The 22766-nt window shown below is 32.7% G+C and overlaps 2 protein-coding genes and 1 long non-coding RNA gene across 3 annotated transcripts; all 3 read left to right on the forward strand.

Moving 5' to 3' along the window:
* Positions 1–103: 103 nt before the first annotated feature.
* On the forward strand, positions 104–3710 carry LOC111716351 (uncharacterized). The gene is made up of 5 exons (XR_002768465.1): positions 104–195; positions 434–500; positions 811–945; positions 2666–2818; positions 3640–3710. It is a non-coding gene; the product is annotated as an uncharacterized LOC111716351 (long non-coding RNA).
* Positions 3711–4582: 872 nt separating this feature from the next.
* LOC111716350 (probable DNA replication complex GINS protein PSF2) lies at positions 4583–8992 on the forward strand. Its single transcript, XM_023491787.1, has 7 exons — positions 4583–4954; positions 5512–5579; positions 5900–5950; positions 6380–6471; positions 6689–6762; positions 6931–7061; positions 8711–8992. The coding sequence occupies exons 1-7, from the start codon at positions 4865–4867 to the stop codon at positions 8784–8786; spliced, it is 582 nt and encodes a 193-aa protein (XP_023347555.1). The 5' UTR covers positions 4583–4864; the 3' UTR covers positions 8787–8992.
* Positions 8993–21101: 12109 nt separating this feature from the next.
* On the forward strand, positions 21102–22326 carry LOC111716353 (gamma-tubulin complex component 5). The gene is made up of 4 exons (XM_023491791.1): positions 21102–21204; positions 21345–21389; positions 21547–21642; positions 21948–22326. The coding sequence occupies exons 1-4, from the start codon at positions 21158–21160 to the stop codon at positions 22057–22059; spliced, it is 300 nt and encodes a 99-aa protein (XP_023347559.1). The 5' UTR covers positions 21102–21157; the 3' UTR covers positions 22060–22326.
* Positions 22327–22766: the final 440 nt, after the last annotated feature.

Raw genomic sequence — 22766 nt, forward strand, 5'->3', positions numbered from 1 at the left:
TTCTCGACACTCCTAACGTCAAAAGTTTGGATTTGAAAAAAAGCAGTAGAAAAAAATACTTTTCAAGGTTTTGAATATTTGAGTTGAATTGTTTGTCAGGCAACGAAAATGCTCTGTACAACAGAAAGCATTTTTCCGACTGACCCGACCTGAATATCTGTTCTCCCCCTTTAACCTAGCATCATCATCCGGAAGGTAAACACACCTGTACTGTTTTGTACTGCTCTGTACTGAACGACTCTCTACTGTTTTCTAATTTACTACAATGTACTGTTCTGTTCTTTGTACTGTGCTGTACTTATCTGTTCTGTATGTTTTTGGACTTTATTATTTTAACTATACATTTAAGCAATTTTACAACGAAACGAACAAAATAATTTACGTTTGTATACTGGACAGTTTGAGAACTGTATATTTGAACAGTATTGTTTAGATTTGAGTTTCCTCAGGGAATAAAATGGAACCAGGATGATACAAACCTGAGCTGGGTTCATGGACAGGTATTTTCTTTCTTTGACTGTTTTAAAATATGCGGACTATGTATGATAAAACTTGACTGACTAATATAGTTTTGCATGAAATTAATGCACATTAAGGAAGTATGCAGTTAGGACACTTCTTTTTTCTGCTTTGACCCTGTGGGCTGTGTTGACGCTTTAGGTACTCTGAAGTCAAAATTTTTTTGATTTGAGTCTCTAGATCAAGCATTGAATAACGAGATCAAACGTTCAAGAATATTTATATTCCACTCAACAATTCCTACCTCTGGTTTAAAAATGAATGAAGTAGAAATGAATTATATTTGTCCAGGTGTCCGCAAACAATGGTTTGGATGGTGTGTTGACCCTTCAAGCTACTCCCTCTGTATTCTACAATGAGTGTGAGATAGTGTTTAAACTAGATTGGAAGGGAGTAGCACAGCTTCCATCAGATGTGAATGTACAGGTAAATATTCGGTAGATAGGACACTATACAATGTACACTGTACACTATACACAATACACTATACACTATACACTATACAATATACACTATACACTATACACTATACACTATACACTATACACTATACACTATACACTATAAACTATACAACATACAATATACACTATACACTATACACTATACACTATACACTATACACTATACACTATTCACTATACACTATACACTATACACTATACACTATACACTATACACTATACACTATACACTATACACTATACACTATACACTATACACTATACACTATACACTATACACTATACACTATACACTATACACTATACACTATACACTATACACTATACACTATACACTATACACTATACACTATACACTATACACTATACACTATACACTATACACTATACACTATACACTATACACTATACACTATACACTATACACTATACACTATACACTATACACTATACACTATACACTATACACTATACACTATACACTATACACTATACACTATACACTATACACTATACACTATACACTATACACTATACACTATACACTATACACTATACACTATACACTATACACTATACACTATACACTATACACTATACACTATACACTATACACTATACACTATACACTATACACTATACACTATACACTATACACTATACACTATACACTATACACTATACACTATACACTATACACTATACACTATACACTATACACTATACACTATACACTATACACTATACACTATACACTATACACTATACANATACAGTATACAAGGTTAAAAACTAAAAGGACTGAAGACGCAATTTCTAGTGATCCTTCATTTAAAGAGTGGAATGTCCTATATAAAAGGTTCCTTTAAAGCTTTTTTGTGATATAATTGAGATATCCATGATAATTCATTATGGATTAGATAACGGTTTAAATGGTACCGCCAGTGTGAATCGGACATACACTCTTAATTCGACGAGTCACTAGAGATTTCTACGATAGCCCCTTTATGCACTTTTTTACAATAAAAGTATTCATCCATTTTGATTCATCTATCTTCTTTAAAGGGACTAGTAACATCTTTTTTTACCAGCCTCTTTGCAGATGATGCTAGTTTTTTAAAGTCATCTCCTGACATTGCAAGCCTAATACTTGATGCAAACACTGAACTAAAAAAGAAGCAAAATGGTTTCAAGCAAATCGTTTCGACACTAAATGTCTCCTAAACAAAGTATATAGTATTTAGAAATAGAAATATGCACCTTGACCCCAACAGTTGTAATATATCAATGGGAAATTAGATACTTAAAAGTATTGGTAATGACTGTGTGAACAAATATTTCAAATTTGTTGGACTTAAACTTGACGAATTTTTAACTGGGATTTTCAAATTGAACATATCTCGAATAAAATTGCTAGCTCAATCTTTGCTTTGTCTCAAATTAAGAATATCTTACCATTAAACATTGTCTACTTGTTTATAACTCTCTTGTAAGGCCTCGTATTGAATATGGAATTTTTAAAAACTCTTAACGGCAAAAAATCAGATTTTTGCAAAAAAAAATGCTATCAGAGCAGTTCTGATTTTTATGTCCTACTTTTTATCGATAGCCCTTTTTTTATAAAAAGGACAATCTACCAAATTAAACCTTGAAAGAATTATGTTCTACTTATTTCATGAAAGGTGGTTGGACGAAATGTATCCATTCTTCTGCGGACTAAGTACGTGGATAAGACGAGTGGTGTCCAGCAGTCCTTGGAGACCCTCTACCAGCCCTGTAGCAAGGACAGAAAGGATGTCTTTCTCACCAAAGACGGGCCTCTCTTTAAACTTAAGGTTTGGTTTTATCATGTCAATAATGTTTAAATAACCCTGCAAAGATGGCAAAGCCCCGCCTTACAACAGTACCCCTTAAAGGCTTTGTTTGATCAAGTATGCATCAGATATCCATGTTTTTGTTTATTTAAAAATGCCCCGCCTTACAACAGTACCCCTTAAAGGCTTTGTTTGATAAAGTATGCATTAGATATCCATGTTTTTGTTTATTTAAAAATTGTTTTATGGTTATTTTCATTTGTGGTTTCTCTGCTAATGTGACTTGTGCATTTCTTGCATATGAGTATTCATATAAATAAACAGAATAAAACAACATATTATTCCAGATTTTGATCAGATTAAATGTTAAGGTTACCGTTGTAAATCGGGCATTGATATCTTTGCATGGAGGGTAACTTGAAAATACACTTTCAGTCCCTTTATAAAAGAGTTAGAAACCTTCGGTTTTATTTGGCACCATCTATATATAAATTTGGCTTGTCTGTCTGTTTGTATCCAATAAACGTCAAAACGGCTGAACAGATCGGGCCCAAATTTTTTGTGGGACATCACGTGACCACAGGGAAGGTTTTTGAATGATAAAAATTTTAAAAAATATGTTTTAAAGGTTTTTAATTTTGTAAAAAAAAATTAAATTCTTGAAAATCCGCGAATTTTTTTTGAAAAATCCGCAAAAATTTTTTCTTTGTTTTAAAATGTAAACAAAAAGAACATGTTCACAATTTAAATAGAAGATGGGCGCGAAGCGCCCTAAAAGCCTAGTTTTCATAAAATTGTTTTTCAACAAATGGTTTTAATTTCTCAAAATTCAATATTTTAAGGATGGCGTTTCAATTTATCCAGATTCACCCTTTACCCTGGTCGGGTTACAGGATCTCAAGGTAAGTGAATACAAGCCTAATATATCAATATTCTTAGGATGGGGTTTATAATACCGATAACCATTTATTGTACCATAATATACACTATACAGCGTTTACTAATTACTTATATTATGTATTAGCTATATTCATATTTTATATTCATTATACAATATTATTATTATTATTATAAAGATTTATTCACACACAAAGATTTAAATACATATATAAATGGTGTAGTTTAAATTTGTTTAAATAATGTCTCATATCTTCTGTCTAGTCATATGTGTTGTGTGCTAAAAGCTTATAAATGAACGTTTTTAGACTTAAATTCCTAAGTTGTATTATTACAGGAGATAATAGTTCAATATACGATGCGATACGAAAATAAGTTTCTCAACAATACTCTTTTTTCTAAAACTTATCAATATTGGCCATAATCACGATTTGGAACTGTTCTCCTCTGCAGAAATTTTTTAAGATTCCTTTACAAAATTTCCCGAAGTAAATCCAAATTTTACGAATTTGTTTTTTTGACGTTTTTGAATTTTTTATTATTTTTTAATTGTTTTTATTGGAAGAAATCTTTGTTTGCGCAACAAAATTTACAAAGTTGTTTTTTCTTGTTATTGATTTTTCAGGGGTGTGTAGAAAGGGAAGGGTAAGAGGAAAGAAAAAGGGGGAAGAGGGAAGGGGAAATGGGAAGAGGGAAGAGGAAAATAGAAAAAGGGAAGGAGACAATGGAAAACGGGAAGGGAGAAAGGGGAAGAGGGAAGGGAAAAGGGGCAAAAATGAAGGGAAAAGGGGCAAGAGGGAAGGAAAACGGGGGAAGGGAAGGGAAAAGGGGGGAGGGAGAAGGGAGGGTAAAAGGGAAAGAAAGAGTGTGAAAAACCACACATTTTTTTTTTAACAGTATCAGAAATGCCGAAAAAAAATCAGGTGGGGCCATGAAATTTAGCTTTTTAGGGCACCAAAACGCTTCATTGTACTGCGGGCTTCAGAAACCTGTAAAATATACCTGTTTATTAAGTAGTGGATTTGGGAAAAAATATGATTAATATACACCCCTGTCAGATTTTTTAAAACTTTATTAATAGATGAACTTTATAGTAAGAATTGAACCGCTGTGCACGCGCTCATATCTTTATACAAAGCACCAAGTAATAATAGAACATTCTAGAGAAAAATGGAACCTACGGAATATGAATTCCTGGCTGAGAATCAAACTGTCGAGATCAATCCTAAATTCACACACGGGGTTATGACATTCATTCAGGTGGGTCAATGATCTGAGTTTGGTTGAATTTATCTGAGTTAAAAGTTGAATTAATCTGAGTCAGTTGAGTTGATACGAGTTCAGTTGAATTTATCTGAGTTAAAAGTTGAGGTGAATTGATCTGATATGAATAGAGTTTAATAGAGTTGATCTGTGTTTAAAGATGGGGTGAATTGAAATGAGTTTCAAGTTAAGATGATCTAAGTTTCAAGTTGAGTTAAGATGATCCGAGTTTCAAGTAAAGTTGAGTTAAGATGAGATTCCAGTTGATTTGATCTAAGATCGAAGTTTAATTGAGTTGATTTCAGATGATCCGAGTTTTAAGTTTAGGTTGATTGATCATAGTTCCAAGGTGATTTGGGTTTATCTTAGATTCAAGTTGATTTGAGTTTATATGAGTATTGAGTTGAGTTGATAAGATTATTCAAAAAGTGTTTTTAAGTAAGTAAATATGATATTTTTTTAACTGGAAAACTTTCGTTCTTCACATCAATATAAAAGTATTAGCTTGATTTTAAGTTTTCATATTTTTAAACAAGCCTTTTATTTAATTGTAGGGAGATGTAGGACCCTTTAAGGCTGGTCGACCCATGAATGTGCCTCTGTGGCAGGCCGTTATGCTTAGGTAATAGGTATAAAATAAAGATTTAAGTACCCTTACAATCTTACATAAACATTACTATACAGTGTAGAGTGTAAAATTACAGTGGGACTTTAAAAATTGGAATAGAAAATGATTTGATAGTCCTACACGGCAATTGTGAAGTGTACACTGGCCCATATCACCTTGTAAGTTGATTTTTAAGCTACTGGCAAAACTAGTTGCTTTATTTCCTCAGTTTTGTGGATACCACTGTATCACCCTTGTGTAGTCCAAATATAGCAATCAAGTGGCAGAAGGTATTTCTAATCCTGGTGTAATTCTAAACTTATTGAATTTTTTAGACAAAGTGATAAATGTATGATAGTCACCCCGGAGTGGATGGATTTGGAAAGGTAATTTATGAATTAATTTATACAGGGCGTACCAATAAAATCGTGTTAGTTCTATGCAAATTCATTCGTGAACCTAATAATGTTAAGTACGCAACACAATGCACAATGATGGCCAATAATTTTGTGATTTCCAATATATGGAGTGTGGACTGTTTACTGCCTATTTAAGGATAAAAATTTCTCCAGATTTGAATTCAAAAATTATTTGTTAAATTGTCAACAACTTCGTGTATTATTGAATTATGAAGAAAGTGCACCACAGTTTGGAAATCCCATGAGTCATTCAACCTTTTATCATACATTTTTTATTCAGTAAATTCCTAGGATTAAAGATGATTAATGTCCTCATTCAATAAAAAGATCAAATTGTGAAGAATACATTCCAACAATATATTTAGTTGGATAAGTATAAGTTCTGTTCTGTTTCAGACTTACCGAGTGCAAGGAAGATGAGAGGGAGAGTGCTGTGTTTACTCAATTACCAGCTGAAAATATGTTCGAGATATCAAATATTTTACTAGGAACAATTTAGAAGAAAACCATGATAAAATTATGATTCGATCGAAACGAAACTTTTCTTTCCTTCATTTCTTTATTGATAATTTGATATAATGACCTCCCTCTAATCTTCAATTTTTATTTTTCTAACATCTAAGATTTGCCGCATACAATTTACAATTTAAAATAAATGTTTTTTTTCTTCTTTTTTAAAATGCTTCTGATTGTGAACATGACTAGATGTGACCTCTGAAAGTATTAAAAACTCTGACAAAATACGGTCAACTCTCAGGGATATCTGGGATATAAGACAGGTATTAAAAATAAGGTGTAAAACTTTTCGACTCTGGAAAACGACGGTATATTTTTGATCAGATAAAGGTTTTACGGGTACTGTTGTAAATCGGACATTGCTATGTTTGTATGGAGGGTCAATTGAACAATACGCATACAGTCCCTTTTATTAATTCATATATTCATAGTCTAAGCTGAGAAAGTCTGTGGATGCGTTGATACAGGGAGAATACCTTCACGCTAAGATCAATCATCTTCAATCCTTAGAACTATCCGCCTTCAGACCGATCCTCCCTCATGCAGTTGACCAGCTTCAAAGGTTAGTTCAGATTGTTACAGAATGTAAGTAATTTCTGGGATGTGAGGGGGGGGTGTAAACTAGACTTTAACAGGCAGGTATTCTCATTCAAAATCATTTGTTTGGTCCTTGAAAAAAGGTGTGGTCGGAAGAAATAATGGTGAATTGTGACGTCATTTGTGGTGCGGACGTTAAATGTTGTGGTGTGCCTTCCCTTGCTCGTGTGGTTTGATGTTAAAAGATATGTCTGAATATCTTTTACAAGCTATAAAATCACATATAGATCATTATTCTTGATAGGGCGTCCCTAAAAGTCTGATTTAAGTTGCTTGTTTTCAGCTTTTTTTACTTCTATATATAAATTTGGCTTGTCTGTTTGTCTGTCTGTCTGTTTGTATCCAATAAACGTCAAAACGGCTGAACCGATCGGGCCCAAATTTTTATGAATGTTCAAAATTTCAAATATTTGTCTCCATCAAAATTCGATCTTCATTCAATTTTTGAAAATTTTAAAAATCCACGAAATTTTTTGTGAAAATCCGCGAATTACGATGTACACAAAGAGAACATGTTCACAATTAATTTAGAAGATGGGCGTGAAGCGCCCTCTAAGGCTAGTAATATAAATTCACCCACTCGAAACCTCCAGTGTATGTTAGGGGCGTACGAGGGCCCACCCTGAGAGGGGGGGGGGGTGCTATTTTAATATTACATCTGCTTGCATTTCCCAACCTCAAGCAATCTACATTCTACATTGCATTGCACTCACCCAAACTAAAAGATTAAGAAAAGAAATCAAATGTATTCTGATTTACAACAATACCCTTCAATGTCTAATCAAGTATTGCATTTAATATCAATGTTTCCCATTTTGAAAATTGATTATTTTTATTTGTGGTTTCTCTACAAAAGTGACTCAGGCATTTCTTGCTTCAGAAACGATGGTGAAATGAAGGTTTCAAAGGTACATCGGACATGCCACTCTATAAATTACGCATGTATTAGTATAATTACATCGTATAAAAAAAAATACTTTAAAATCTCACTTTTGTCCTTAACTAAAAAAGTTTCATTAAAAAAGCTTTAATCAATACTGCATTCAGTGTAAATATATATTTGATATCATAATTTATAAAACAATATATAATAAAGAAAATAAAGATATTTTTTTAGAAACGTTTCCATCTATATTTTTCATCCCTTGAAGCTTACACCACAGTATTAAGAAAATTATATAAATAATTTATTAACACTTGTAATATGGAAGTGTGTCTATGATCGAATAGTTTACATAGTTTAAAAAGGTATCAATATTTTTTCAAAAAAGGGTTATTAAGGGGGGGGGGCACAAAAATTTTTGTTGTGCGCTGACGCGCGCAAAATGTGCCCCCCTCCCCTACACAAATACTCTCGTACGCCCCAGGTGTAGGAACTGTTTTGTGAAGTACGCCGATCGATCAATGCTCTGGCTTTGACATTGCCGACTCTTGAGTACGCATTTTTAGCCCTTGTCATGAGAATTTTAAAAATTAAATTAAAATATATTTATTAAATATCTTTTATATTTGAGAAGCTATAAGCAAAACTTGAGACTAAAATCTGAGTTTGTTCTCAGTATCCCCCCCACCCCCCTCCACAGTCTATCTCTTCTATTTTGTCTTATTATTTAGAATGAAGGTGTGTACCGAAGCTGCGGCTAGAACTGCCTCTGTATCCCTGAACACGAGCTCCTTCTCAAGAACATAAATCATCTTCTGTGACATTTTAGTGCCTTACATATGTCTGAAGTTCACAACTATAATCTTTTCATTTTTTCTACCAAGACAATCTACAAAATATTATTTTTTCATTATGGTGGTGATTTGTCACAATGTCTTTAGAATGTACTTTCAATCTCACTTTTAACTTGAAAATTCCCTATGTTCCAATTGAAATAAAAAATATTGAAATTTTTTGTTCAAAATGGCGGCATTTACAGAGACAAAATTACGCGGATCTGAACAAAATGTCGTCTACCAAACAGATACTGGAGGGGGAGGCTAGAGACCTTATAAAGCATATTACTCAGTTTTCTGAGGACGAGGAGAACTTTCCAATATGCGAAAGGTATGTAAATCGTGCAGATAGAGGTGTTGGTATTGCATTATTTATTAAAATTATGTTCATGACAATCTTTCAGTGTACTCATTTGTTGATCTACGAACCTTAGGGATTCGCCAGATCGAGGCATATCGGCCACGCCCCTATTCACCACACCTTTAAAACGTCCGGCTCTAACCTGGGAACTCATATATTTATCTGTAACAGATATAATATAGAATCACTTTCCTGCAACTCTCAGGTCTTTGACAGGTTTAAAATCTATCACAAACATACTTATTATGTTTAAAATAAGAATGCCTACAATGGCTTAGAATATCAATAAACATAATAAATGTAAATGAGACTTTAAGGATGTTTTCCTGGTGGTTCTAATGGCTATTCACTCAATAATTGAGGTCTAATCTCATTGTATAATTGTTATCTGAAATGGTACAGATCTTCAGATGAATACTAATCAGATGATATTTCTCATGTAAATAAAGAACACAAATATACAAATATAAAACACCAGGACAACATCTGGGTTGGCTGGATCTCTGTTGTCTCTGTCACAGTCCTTAAAATGACTTTCATTAGAAGAGCAATCTTAGCTCAACATCATTTAACATATATTAAAATCAACCCTTTGGAATGATTTACAATAGGGTACCCCAAAAAAAACAAGTTGGGATATTTGTATGATGCAGACCGGAATGAAGTGACATTTGGTCAAACAAATTCAGGGGGGGGGGAATGGTGAAATCGGACCACTTTTAGCATCTGAAATACTTAACATAAAAATATTTCTTGAATTCATCATGTCATATATCATTTTCTTCGTAATTGTCAAAAAAAATCAAATCTATAGACAATTTTGAAAATTTGAAAACTTGACTGAGTTAGGTTAAAAAAATGTACTTTTTTGTACTATTTTGACGGTTTTTTTTCAAAAATTTCAATGTATTTAATCTTTTTGGACAATTACGAAGAAAAATATATATGACATGATAAATTCAAGAAATATTTTTTTTGAGCTATGTAGAGTTGATTTGATTTGAGTTGTAGAATGTAGGTGAATATTTCTGAAAAGTATATCAAACAGGTAAAAGGGGTCCGAATCCGATTTCCAAAAAAAAAAATTTTGTCTGAAATTGTATGACTGAATGTCACTTCATTCCGGTCTGCATCATACAACTATCCCAACTTGGGCTTTTTTTGGGTAAATTTACAATCAGTCAGTATAATCTGCAGTTTATGATCTTTAAAATTTGATGGATTTATTATTTTTTAATTTGTATTTAATGGTTTATATGAGATCGGAATTAATAAATAGGAAAATATAGTTGAACTACTGCTCTTTTGCACTCCTGACTCTTGAGTCGGCCACATTTCAAAGTAGTTCAACTTCTAGATATTCATTAATTTCGAACTCTGATTTAGATTCGTATTGTCAAATCTGCTCTACCACAAATATCTGGACCCGGATCAAAGAAAAATCAACAAATCAATCGAGGAAACAATCATTAGTTTAGAATGCACCGCTTCGTATTGGATCAATTAAATTAAAAATCAAAACCTTATTTATGATAGTTTTTGGATTTCTCCAAGAACCCCTAAAGTGGTTTGGTATGAGTTACATTGGTTAACATATTAAATCTGCATTAGAAGTCACTTGTTGTTCTTCTGTTCGTTAATTAGGACAAATTAAGTGCATGTACGACTGAACGACGAATTAATTGATAAATTTATGTAGATTGTGGAATTAAATTTAATTTAATTGAGAAAACAATTAAAAATAAAAATTAGTCGTTTATTGTAGAATTCTATTGAAAGAACAAACCAATAACATAAATATTAAAGAACTTGACTCAAACTTCAATTTCTAACATATATATTTTTGAGAAATCAAACATTGTTTTCCGCAAGATCAAGTTGTCAAAAATTAAAATATTTAAGATTTACGGCCTCGAGTTGCAAAGATTTAGAAATAACATTATCATTGTGATAAATTAGTTGATCTAATTAGAATCAAATCATTCTAAGAAATATTTTGTTATTATTATAATTATTATTATTAATGCTATTTTTAAATATTGTGATGAATAAAGTAAAAATTTCGAGCCAATTAAACTTTGTCTGGCTTTGAATTAATAAAACAACACAAGTAAGAAATCATTTTTTCAAAAACTTAAACAGATATTTAAGTTAATAAAACAGACAAAATATCCGAATAGATTTAAAACCAAAAACAAGAATAAGAATGAATTATTAAAAATATTATTGAAAAATCTTGAATTATTTAATGATTGTTCTGCCAGGGGGTGATGGAAAAGTTTATGATTCATGCACAGACAGAGAAGGAACAATATCCATTTATTTGAAAGGGGCTCTCAACGTATTCCAAGAGAACTATAAACGATTCACAATAGTATTCTTGAAACCTTAATTGATTGAGGTACAGGATAATTGTCTTCAGTGGTGAGGCATTATTTATAGTTAAATACAAAATAATACCATCATGGGTCTTAAAATAGGAAGAATTTTACAATCAAATATTTGATTGTTTTCAATTAGTGTTTAGCTTATTTAAATTTATTAAATAGAGTGAATAAAGTAATTGTTGTTATATATATCTCGATTGGGTTGATCCTCGTCAGTTCTTGGACAATTCCTGTATTTAATAATACAACCCTCCTTGTAACTCGTGATCCATTAAACATAAAGAAAAATTGGTCCGGACAGGATTCGAAAACAGTTTCTTATTAAATTTTATTAGTTTGGACGGATTATTGAATATTGGCTGGTGCTAGGCAACATGTTTTGATGAACTGGTGAACAAATATAACTCAGATCCTGTGTTCAATGAACCCTTACATCAGTTCGATATCAAATACAGGTATTAAGTATACTACAACTAATCTTTCAAAACGCTTCGCGTCCCTCTCGTAATCGAAGTTGAATTTTTCTAGAAAAGTTTTATTTATTCAGAACATTCATAAATTGTCGCCCTGGTCATGACTCATGTCAGATCACACATAAAAATGTGGCCCGATCGGTTTAGTCGTTTCTGGGTCCTTTGGGAACAAATAATCCAATAGACAGTAAAAATATATACACCACCTAAATGAATGAATTAAAATGTCACCCTTCATTCCGAAGAGAGTTTATGGAAGAGGCCATCTCAGTGCACCATCCCCAGTGGCTTTTCAGAAAATTAAGTTTAACTGTAACATTCAAAGAATAATAATCTATCCAACCCTTTTCTCTAGGTTGCTTTCATTACTGCTGAACCTGGCAGAGAATCCTGTAAACCTGGAATATGAACCTATTCAACCTACTTCAGGAACCAAACTTTACTTGTCACATAAACCAAAAAGTTCAATTAAACCGAACTTTGAACAAGAATTATTCTTAAATTAAACTTCTTGAGATCAAGTTTTTAAATCTATTGGTCCATTACAAACTATCAGACTTAACCTTAGGTTTGATTCAATACAGTAATTTCAAATTTGAAGACTAAAAGTAATGCTTTCCTAAAGGATTGATTTGATTTATTCACACTTTACAGAGACATAATTTTATTCACATTGTTAGGATTTTTAAAAAGATTTTTGTTGATCATTACATAAATAATGATTTGATTAAAGACTACAATTTTGAATTCTTTTGTCTATAATTTATGCTAATTTATGATGAATAAAGGTTTGTTCCTAGAGGAAGAGGAGGAAGAGGTTATTGATTGGTTGGCTATACTCAAGGAAGGAGAGACGGAGCTTGAGCCTCTTGGATCTGAATCCGATCTCTCCGATTGGTCGGATTCTCCGGATGAGGAGACTTCAACTCCTAAACATGTGTTTGGGGAAGAGAGCAGAGAATATCTGAACCTGGAGGACCAGAGGGTTCCAGTGAATGAGGATCCAGTGAAATGGTTCCGTTCCAATGTCCAGTATCCCTACTGGAGTGAAAAACAAAGGTTTCCCGTCTCAGAGGCTAACTACTCTGGTAGGGTTGAAGAGCTTCTGGAACGGAACGGGAAGCTGGACGTCAGAACGGAGAAGGTGACCGAATACCAGCTTATTAGAGAAATCCTATGGATGCTTCGTAATCCAACAAATTCTCCGATATTTGAGCTTCGAAATGGACAATTCAATGTTACTTGTGGGGTTACCATACTGAGCTTGACAGAGACTGCATTGAGAAGCCTGCTTCAAGAAATTCTACCAACATTTGACAGCATCTACACCTTCAAAACATTCAGTCGTCAGCTGCTAGAACCTACTAAGCCGGCTGGACTAATTCCAAGAACTGCCGAGGCGTACTGCAGCAGTTTAGATAATGTACTGCACACTTTTTCTAAAGATCTTTTGGACATAGAGGAACGGGTTGCTAAACAGGTAATAAATTTTTAATTTAAAGACTTACAATCATTAAAATGTGTTGAACGTTTTTCTTTGTTTACTATTCTGTTAATACATCTTTACTTTAGACTGAAACATACACCGTGTTTACTCTTCTGGGAGAACTAAACACTTGGCGGAAGAAAATTCTCAGTTTACGCAACATTCATGACGCCGCCATTAAAACCTTCCACGTGGAAACAAACAATTGCTACAAATCAATGCGAATACTCTCAGTTCTCTACAATGCTCTTGTTAGCTCGATATTCCCAGATATTTTAGGTTGGATAATTCGGTTTTTAATTAAAGTTCATTTTTGTTTTAACGTTAATAGCTCTACTAACATTTTTATATGTTTCTACAATATTAAATTAGATACTAAAGAGACTAAAGCCTTTGAATGACATGTTTATTTTGTTGAATATTCTATATAATGAAGGATACAATCTTATGTTTTAAACGTTACTGTAAAGTAGCTAAGATTTCAAAGTTAACTTTATATTAAGCACAGCTAAATTTAGTCTGTTTTAGCTCATTTTTTGCTTTCATACTCAAATATACTCAAACTAGCCTTATTTCGCGCCCATCTTCTAAATTTATTGTGAACATGTTCTCTTTGTGTGCATCGTAAAACAAAACAAAAATAATTCGCGGATTTTCACAAAAAATTTCGTGGATTTTCAAAATTTTCAAAAATTTAATGAAGATCGAAATTTGATGGAGACGAATATTTGAAATTTTGATCATTCATAAACCTTCCCTGTGGTCACGTGATGTCCCACAAAAAAATTTGGACCCGATCGGTTCAGCCGTTTTGACGTTTATTGGATACAAACAAACAAACAGACAAACAGACAGACAAGCCAAATTTATATATAGACTAGCCTCTTCTAAATTAATTGTGAACATGTTCTCTTTGTGTACATCGTAAAACAAAACAAAAATAATTCGCGGATTTTCACAAAAAAATTTCGTGGATTTTCAAAATTTTCAAAAATTTAATGAAGATTGAATTTTGATGGAGACAAATTCTGATCGTTCATAAACCTTCCCTGTGGTCACGTGATGTCCCACAAAAAATTTGGGCCCGCTCGGTTCAGCCGTTTTGACGTTTATTGGATACAAACAGACAGACAGACAGACAAGCCAAATTTATATATAGATATACTGGATCTTAAGTACTGAATTTTAAGATTGATTTAATTTTTTAAAAACAACTATTTGATTTGAAAACTTTTTTAGATTGCTTGCTGGATATGTTCCTCTGTACAATAAAACCATTCTTAACCATTCTGAATCACTGGCTGGTAGAGGGAGTCCTACTGGACACTAGGCAAAACACTAGTTTCAAATTACTCCACTAGATGGCTCTAATGCTTATTTAAAAATTTTAATTATGTTTTGCTTTGTATTAAATTGAATGATTAACAGTGCTTTTTTTTTGCAGAGAAGAGTTTATATTCTTCAAGAATATAGCATCCAAGGAAAATATGTCAGTTTAAAATTAAAATGTATGGACAGATTACACAACAGTGAATAGATTTTATTCAATTTAAATTTCTCATTCCTCATTCTGTTGAACTATGTTTTTATGAACAATTTTAGCTTTTAACTGCCTATTTTCTATGTATTCTGCAAAATAAAACCTAAAAATTCCCCAGATTTTTTTTTTCAAATTGGTGTGCATTTTCAAAACAATAGATGTGAACATGTGTCTATACATAATACATTTATATGGATCTTTGAAATTTGCTTTTATCATATGGCCAAAAAAAAAAACCAGAAATAAAAAGGTTTTAACGATATATTGATAATGGAACAGGAAGAGGATATATGGAACGATGTGTTCCAGGCTAGAGAATACAAGGAACAGTTAACCACGGAGAACATTCTCCCACTTCCCCTCTTTCTTAATATTGAGGACAACATTCTGGTTTCGGGGAAAAGCAACGAGATTTTGTCTAAGGAAGAAAATTATTAAAACTATCTTTCTCTAAAATTGTCTAACTGAACTAATTTTAGATACATTAAGATTTTTAAATATTTTTTCCAAGAATTAAATTTTATTTGATAATAATTGCTAAATTAAAATTTTTTAAATATTTTCTTAGATGACGAATTTGAGAGTTTGTCCGGATTCCCCAAGAATTAATTCTGTTTCCCTTTACGACCAATTCATCTCTAATCTTAGATCTCGACTTGAACCTATATTCCCGCCTCCACCAGAAGTTAAAGCTGCGTTAAAATCCCCACGTGGTTCGCCAGTAATCCGCGAACTTGAAAAATCTTCAGATCCAAATTTGCAAGAAATCGTCGAATCTGTCGACGATGAGTTTTTGGCAGCTGCATTTTCTTTAATCTTCCAGAACTTGGAGGATATTGTGGAGGATACACACAAGAAGTCAAGAGAAATAGAGGTCGAACTGAACCCTTTGGTACCCTTGGAGGCCATATTGGCAGATTCTCTTAGCTTGGGGATTATGAAGCATTACTCTAGCTCATGCACAGCCCTTGTCAATCTATTTATCAAGGTAAAAAAAATATAAACTTTCTTTCTTGATACAAAATTAAAATGAATTTTTATAGATGACTTACAGAAATATACTTGTGTTTGAAGCAATATGTTTTTAAAAATAGATTGTGATAACTTTCTTTTCTAATGGTGGATTTAAATACATGTGACTTATTGTGTTAAAAAATATAAATGACTTGTTACAGTTTAAAAAAAGAAAGAGAAAAAGTATTTTCTTATTAGTAACAAATTATTTCTCTTTAACAACAAAAGAATAAAGTGACTTCTATGTTAACAATAGACAGAAATATTTTTGTGGCAATTTTCAAATGTCCTTTTTATTTTTGAATAATCCCAATTTCATAAACCTTTCTCAAAACTTACAATTCTTTTGGTCCGAAGATTAGTTTTCTCATCAGCAGTTGTAAAAAAATAAAATATCAATTTTATATCAATACAATGAAGACGACTTTTTTATTAAGTTTTGATTGTTATTAAGCTTTTCTTGAATTACAAGTTTACAATTAATCAAAGAAGTTTTTCTTATTGACAGCTCTTCTCTTGACTTCTATATTTTGGTGTATCCATGCTGTTTAACAGCTTTATACAAATCAAAGTTGATATCAAAAGTCGTCTTCATTCTATTGACATATTTGTCTACCATGATATCTAAATAATCATGAAGGAGCTGGAGATAGAGTCGATATTGAGGAGGGCGAGGCTGGTGTTCTTCCTGGAGGCCGGGGATATCATGCAGGACTTCAGCAACAATATATTTAATATCCTTCACAGGTAGAAACCAATTGTTTCGCAACCTTCGTAAAAAACTTGCCCACAACACGGCTATAAAGAACTGAGAGACAAATAAGTAGACAGTCTTTAATTATTCATCTCTTACTGATGTTTTCATACTGAAAAATACATAACATTAGAATTATCAATTTAAAGGTAGCAAAATATATCTAATTTATAATTACAAAATAAAATTATCATACCTATGACGTCAGGGGATATAATCCAGTAGTCCTGAAACATTTATCCAATGTTAATTGACATCATCGTCAGTAAGTTTGTACTATGTAATCACAACATGATGTTTAGAAATAAAAACTAGTCCTAAATTGTACTGCCCTTTGGGGGCGATATCAAAATAATTGACACAATAAAATTAATCAAATTGACAAGAAACAAGTCTACCCATAGATCCATAAATACGCGAATAATTGCGAAACACTAATTGATAGATGAGTAAAATCGTTTCTTCTAAACTTCCATCAAAGATTTTAGAATTATTTAAATTAAATTAAACGGACTGTAGTTCAACGTTAGAATAAACTACAAGTATTTTGATTTTTTACAAGGATTAATTTAAATTAATGATTGTAATTAAAGTTAGAAAAAGCAAAAAATCCTTACAAAATAACGAATTAAAACTTAATTTTTAGAAGAAAAAAAATTCTAAATACGAGATACTTAAGTAAATTTCACGTAATATTGAAATCTGAAACTTTTTCCATTAAAACTTCTCCAATGGAAGAGATATTAAGAAGTATGAAGTATTCTTGGGCGTAGAATCATAACTGGAGGAGCTACAAGGTCACAATGTTGTATCTGTAATGTCAGATAAATTTACCCTCTCCTTCGTTTGGAGTGCTGCACAGCATTGTAGCAAGGGTATCCATCCGCCTGATTTGGAAACAAATTCAACGACATTGTGGAAATTAATGGGTTTAACTTAGCAGATGTCATTTTTAGTATAGATCCTTCAATTCACAGTTATTTTATTGATAAATCTGGTTTATTAAATTAATAAATTAGTAAATAAGTAAATAGTTAAGTTGATTTATTTTCCAAGATTTAACTGTATTTATTTGAGGCGTGATGTTGGATTACTGGATTCAAGTTCTCTAACTCTTCTTCTTCAAGATTGTCTTTCACAAAGGTAAAACTTTTATATTTTTTAACCTTAAAAGAACTTTATTTTTATATTAAAGAAATTGTTCACATGTTTGAAAAATCTTTTTTTTTGCAGTTTTTGGTTGATATTTTACCCCTTGGATTCGGATCCGTGGAGCCGCATATTTTTGCGGCTCTGGATCCAGGAAGCCAAAATCTTGCGGATCCAACGGCTCCGGATCCTAAGCACTGGAAAGGACAAACCACTAATTTTATTTTTGATATATTTATCTGTCGCAATTGTTTTTATGTTCGTGTTTTAAGGTTTGAAGGTTGGTTTGATCAGTTTACCTGTTCCTACCTTCCCTCCTCATCCTCCAACTCCCCCCTCCTCTCCCTCCAGGGGCTCTTTATCAACATGCAGATCTCCTGGCCCCTCAATATCATCCTTAGGAATGCAATATTTTTTCCGAAGCTGTTTTTAGAAATCTGTCAAGAAGCGAATTTAAATTAATTTTAAAAGGATTTAAAAAGATTCTTGAAAAATTCTATTTAAAAAATCTTAAACTGTCGATTCTGCGTTTAAATTATTTAAATTTTTTTTTCATGAAATTATTTTGAATGAAAACGGGAATATGTCACGAATAATCGGGAGTCCTTAATTCTGTTTTTTATCCATTCAAGTTTTTCGGTTTATTTGAGCGACTGAACAAAAATATTTTAAGTTTCGCATCTGTCCAAATTTTATGAACTAAAATTTTACTTTTATTTCAATTAGAATTATCTTGACTTTGAGGATTCTCTCTTCTGTCAGAGTCATGCTTTTGAAATTTACTTAATGTAAAAAAAAAAGTCTGATTGTAGGGAGAAATTTTTTTGTGGAATCTTTTGAAAGTGAACAAATTAATGCCTGAAAACTTATCAAATAGGATGGACAACTTGACTATTAGAAGCCTTCAACATTGGAATGTTTTTGTATTTTCCGCCAAAAGTTTAAATATTGTGATTGGTGTTGTTAGTCCTGATAAGCTGAAGATGTACAACAAGGTGTTCCTGTTCCTGGTGAGCGTGAAGCGGGCGTTGTGGTGTATACAGTCCATATCCCTCACACAGATATCTAGAATAGATAAACAAATAGTAGAAGAGGAGCAGGTCTGATCAGTTTATATATATAAAGTTGTAATCTCTGTGTCGGTCTGTTTGTTTATTTTTCCAATCATAACTAAGGAGCCCTTGGACCGATTTGTCTCCAATTTTGATTGGGGAACTCGGGAGACCCACGGGAATATTCTTAGCTTGGTTTTGAGATTCTAAGTTGAGTGGGTCGACTTGAATATCGAAAATTTAGTTTCCTGGTAAAATCGTCCAAGTGCGGGTAAACGGCGGGAGTAACATTTAGTAACCTTGGCAGCGCAGGGTTCCACGCTAGTATTTTATAAGCAATCTAATTAATAAAAATGGGCTCTTCGGGGCAGACCGCCTTTTACAATAAGTCTCCTTCCGGGACAATGTGGGGCATTGTCCATGGATACGCTCGGTGGACAGGAGTGCCGGCCCCAACTTCACTGAACGACGGGTTGTCTTCTAATAATAATAATAATAACTTTTGGCAGACATTTGAATTTAAAACTTGCCCTTTTTACTTCAAAATCTTCCTTTTTCGTTCTCTATTATAAATGTCGTGACAAATTTTAATCATTCGTTTGCTTTGCAATGATGTTTAAAGATTTATAATTTAAAAAATGCGGGTCTTTCTTAATTTTTGCCACGATAGCTTGTGTTAGAAGCAAAAAGCATCTAGCTGAGTAAATTTTTTGATTTTAGAGTTTGAATTTCGTAATAGAAGATTCAAAACACACTGTTCTGCCATTTTCATTATCAGAGTATGAACAGATGTTAAACTAAAATTTTAATTTTAAAGCAACTAACATACCTGGAGTAAAGCCCTACTCCATAACAAGTTGTCGAAACGTATCTATCCAGATTCAACCCGTCCGCTATTAAAGTAAACCAGGTCACACAGGGACACAAGCGTAGCTGTCCAACAAGCTATTATCAAACAGGGCACAACCCACCTGGCTCTTAATGTCACACAGGTACACAAGCGTAGCTATCCAATAAGCTATTAATTCAGGCTCTAAATGTCACACAGGGACACAAGCGTAGCTATCCATTATCCAACAAGCTATCAATTCAGTGCTCTAAATGCCACACAAGGACACAAGCCTAGCTATCAACAAGCTATATATACATATATCGATAATGCGGATCCGGATCCGCATCCGTGATGATGGATCTCCACACAAGGACACAACCCTAGCTATCAACAAGCTATATATACATATATCGATCCCAAATGATGGGGACGAACCAACCTGTCTATATCAGCATAGGGTTTCAGGATCACTCTCTCACAGTTATTAGTACGGAGTTACTCTATAAACTGACTTTATTCAAATATCTTATGTGACTAGTTAACGTGAATTGACGCAATTATTTATGATTTAATCTAATCATACTATGTATTTAATTGAAATGTAGTTGCAATGAATAATGTCATTATGTAGAAGTCTACAACATAAATTGTTAATAATGTACAAAGTACTGCAGGTTTACAGAATATCATCGATATTTGCTACAAACCCGTCGTCGAGTAACTAATCAACATTAATTTTATTTAGGAAGAAAGTTTGAATCAGGAGTTGTCAGACTCAAGCTTAGCTGCTGGTCAGAAGCAGCACAGACTGCAGCTCCTGAGAGCCTGGCTGCTTTTCTTTATGACGCTGCTTCATGGATATTTTATGTCTAGAGTTGTTCATTCTACCTTTATTTTTATATTAAAGAAATTGTTCACATGTTTGAAAAATCTTTTTTTTTGCAGTTTTTGGTTGATATTTTACCCCTTGGATTCGGATCCGTGGAGCCGCATATTTTTGCGGCTCTGGATCCAGGAAGCCAAAATCTTGCGGATCCAACGGCTCCGGATCCTAAGCACTGGAAAGGACAAACTACTAATTTTATTTTTGATATATTTATCTGTCGCAATTGTTTTTATGTTCGTGTTTTAAGGTTTGAAGGTTGGTTTGATATATTTAGCCTAAACCAGTAAGGGATAAAGGAATCACTTATCAATTTAACTTCACCCTGTAAGCGCGAGATTTGCATATTTCTGTTGATTTCTAACATGTTTACTGTTTAGTGAAGGATTAAAAAAGGCTACAGATCTGAACATGGTACTTCAAGTACACCAGGAGTACCTGCAGAAGATTCATGACAGGTACAGTTTCTTGAGTAAAAGTACAGCAGTTAGATTGGATTCAGTACTTGAAGTGCATACATAATTTTTTTTTAACGAAATGAATGACTTATTTAGTATTTTTAATTAAAAAAAAATAAATGCTTTTATCTTTTATTCAGATGTTTTCTGCATCCGACGGCAAGCATGTTAAAGGAAGCAGTCAGGTTTATAATTAAAATTCTTGTTAATGGGATTTAATTTGTGTTAATTGTCTGTTATTTGGTTAATTGGTTGATAAGATGGTTTGATTGATTGCTTACTAAGTTACTGTATTAATGATTGATTATATAATAACTTAAAACTAACTTATTATTTTTTTAGTATGATTGTAAGGATATGTCTTGAGGTTCACACTAGTGTTCTGGAGTCAAGTATAAATACCAGATCTATTCGTGCTTGGGAGGAGAGATATGCTAGGTACGCTTTCTTTTCAACCATTTTTTATGCGCCCCTGTTTTTAATAATATTTAAAGCTAGATATTAATGTTGCATTCCTTGCCATTTTTTTCTTAGTACATCATAAAATTTAAAAAAATTTAATAACTTTTTCCTGTTTTCTACTTTCTATCGTTAATAAACCTTACCTGGAGTCATGTGAGGGCCAGCCGCATCGGTTTAGCGTTTTCTTACGTTTTCTAGAAACAAACTAACAGTATCCAAAACAAACAAATATACTATCTAGTTTTAAGAGGTTGTTAATGGTTTAACTATATTTTGTTCAGGTGCCACAACTTCCTAGCTTCAACCCTGAGCACTATGGTGAGAAGAAGTAAACTACCACATATAGAGGGTCTAGCCGCAGCATTAGTCCACAGTAGTCCAGAGCAACAGTGAATAATATCTCATGTGGAAAATCTAATCGTAGTGCTGCACATTTCATTTCTCATTAACTCAACTATTGAGAGATTCTAATCATACAGATGACTTAGTTAAAGAAGATTTTTATTAAATGATAAAATACTATATTTTTAAACTTGAAAACCTTGTGATAAATGTAATAAATGAAGAATTTGGTTTAGCCATGCTAGGAGTAAGAATGTATTTCTTTATCTGAAAAGATAAGCATTACCTTTAGCTTGAAATTTGTTTATGGTCTCACAGTAATAAGATTTATTTTCTGTTCAAGTTGATTAGTTTTCATGTAATTTATAAGGTGTTTTTGGGAGAGTGAGTTAAAGTTTGGGAGAATGAGTCAAGGTTTGAAAAAGTGAGTTCACGGTTAATCAGTGTTTCGGATCCGTATCATTTTGATGCGGATCCGGATCCGCATCCGTGATGATGGATCCGGATCCGAGGTAACTTTTGATTCTGTGAATCGGATTTTCCCTATTAAATGTTATGCAAGGTTATAATTTATAAACTATATTTATTATATATTCCGAAATGTAACAAAAATGTCGTCATTACTATTATATAAATGTAAACATTAAATTATTAAAGATAATTTTGAAAAATTTTCACCATGTAAATAATACATTTACGAACCATTTTGATTTATTTATTCCATGGTTTTGGTTAATTTTTGGCGCTACCTGGATCCA

This window comes from Eurytemora carolleeae, unplaced genomic scaffold, assembly GCF_000591075.1.
Source record: "Eurytemora carolleeae unplaced genomic scaffold, Eaff_2.0 scaffold1829, whole genome shotgun sequence".
NCBI classification, from domain to species: Eukaryota; Metazoa; Arthropoda; class Copepoda; order Calanoida; family Temoridae; genus Eurytemora; species Eurytemora carolleeae.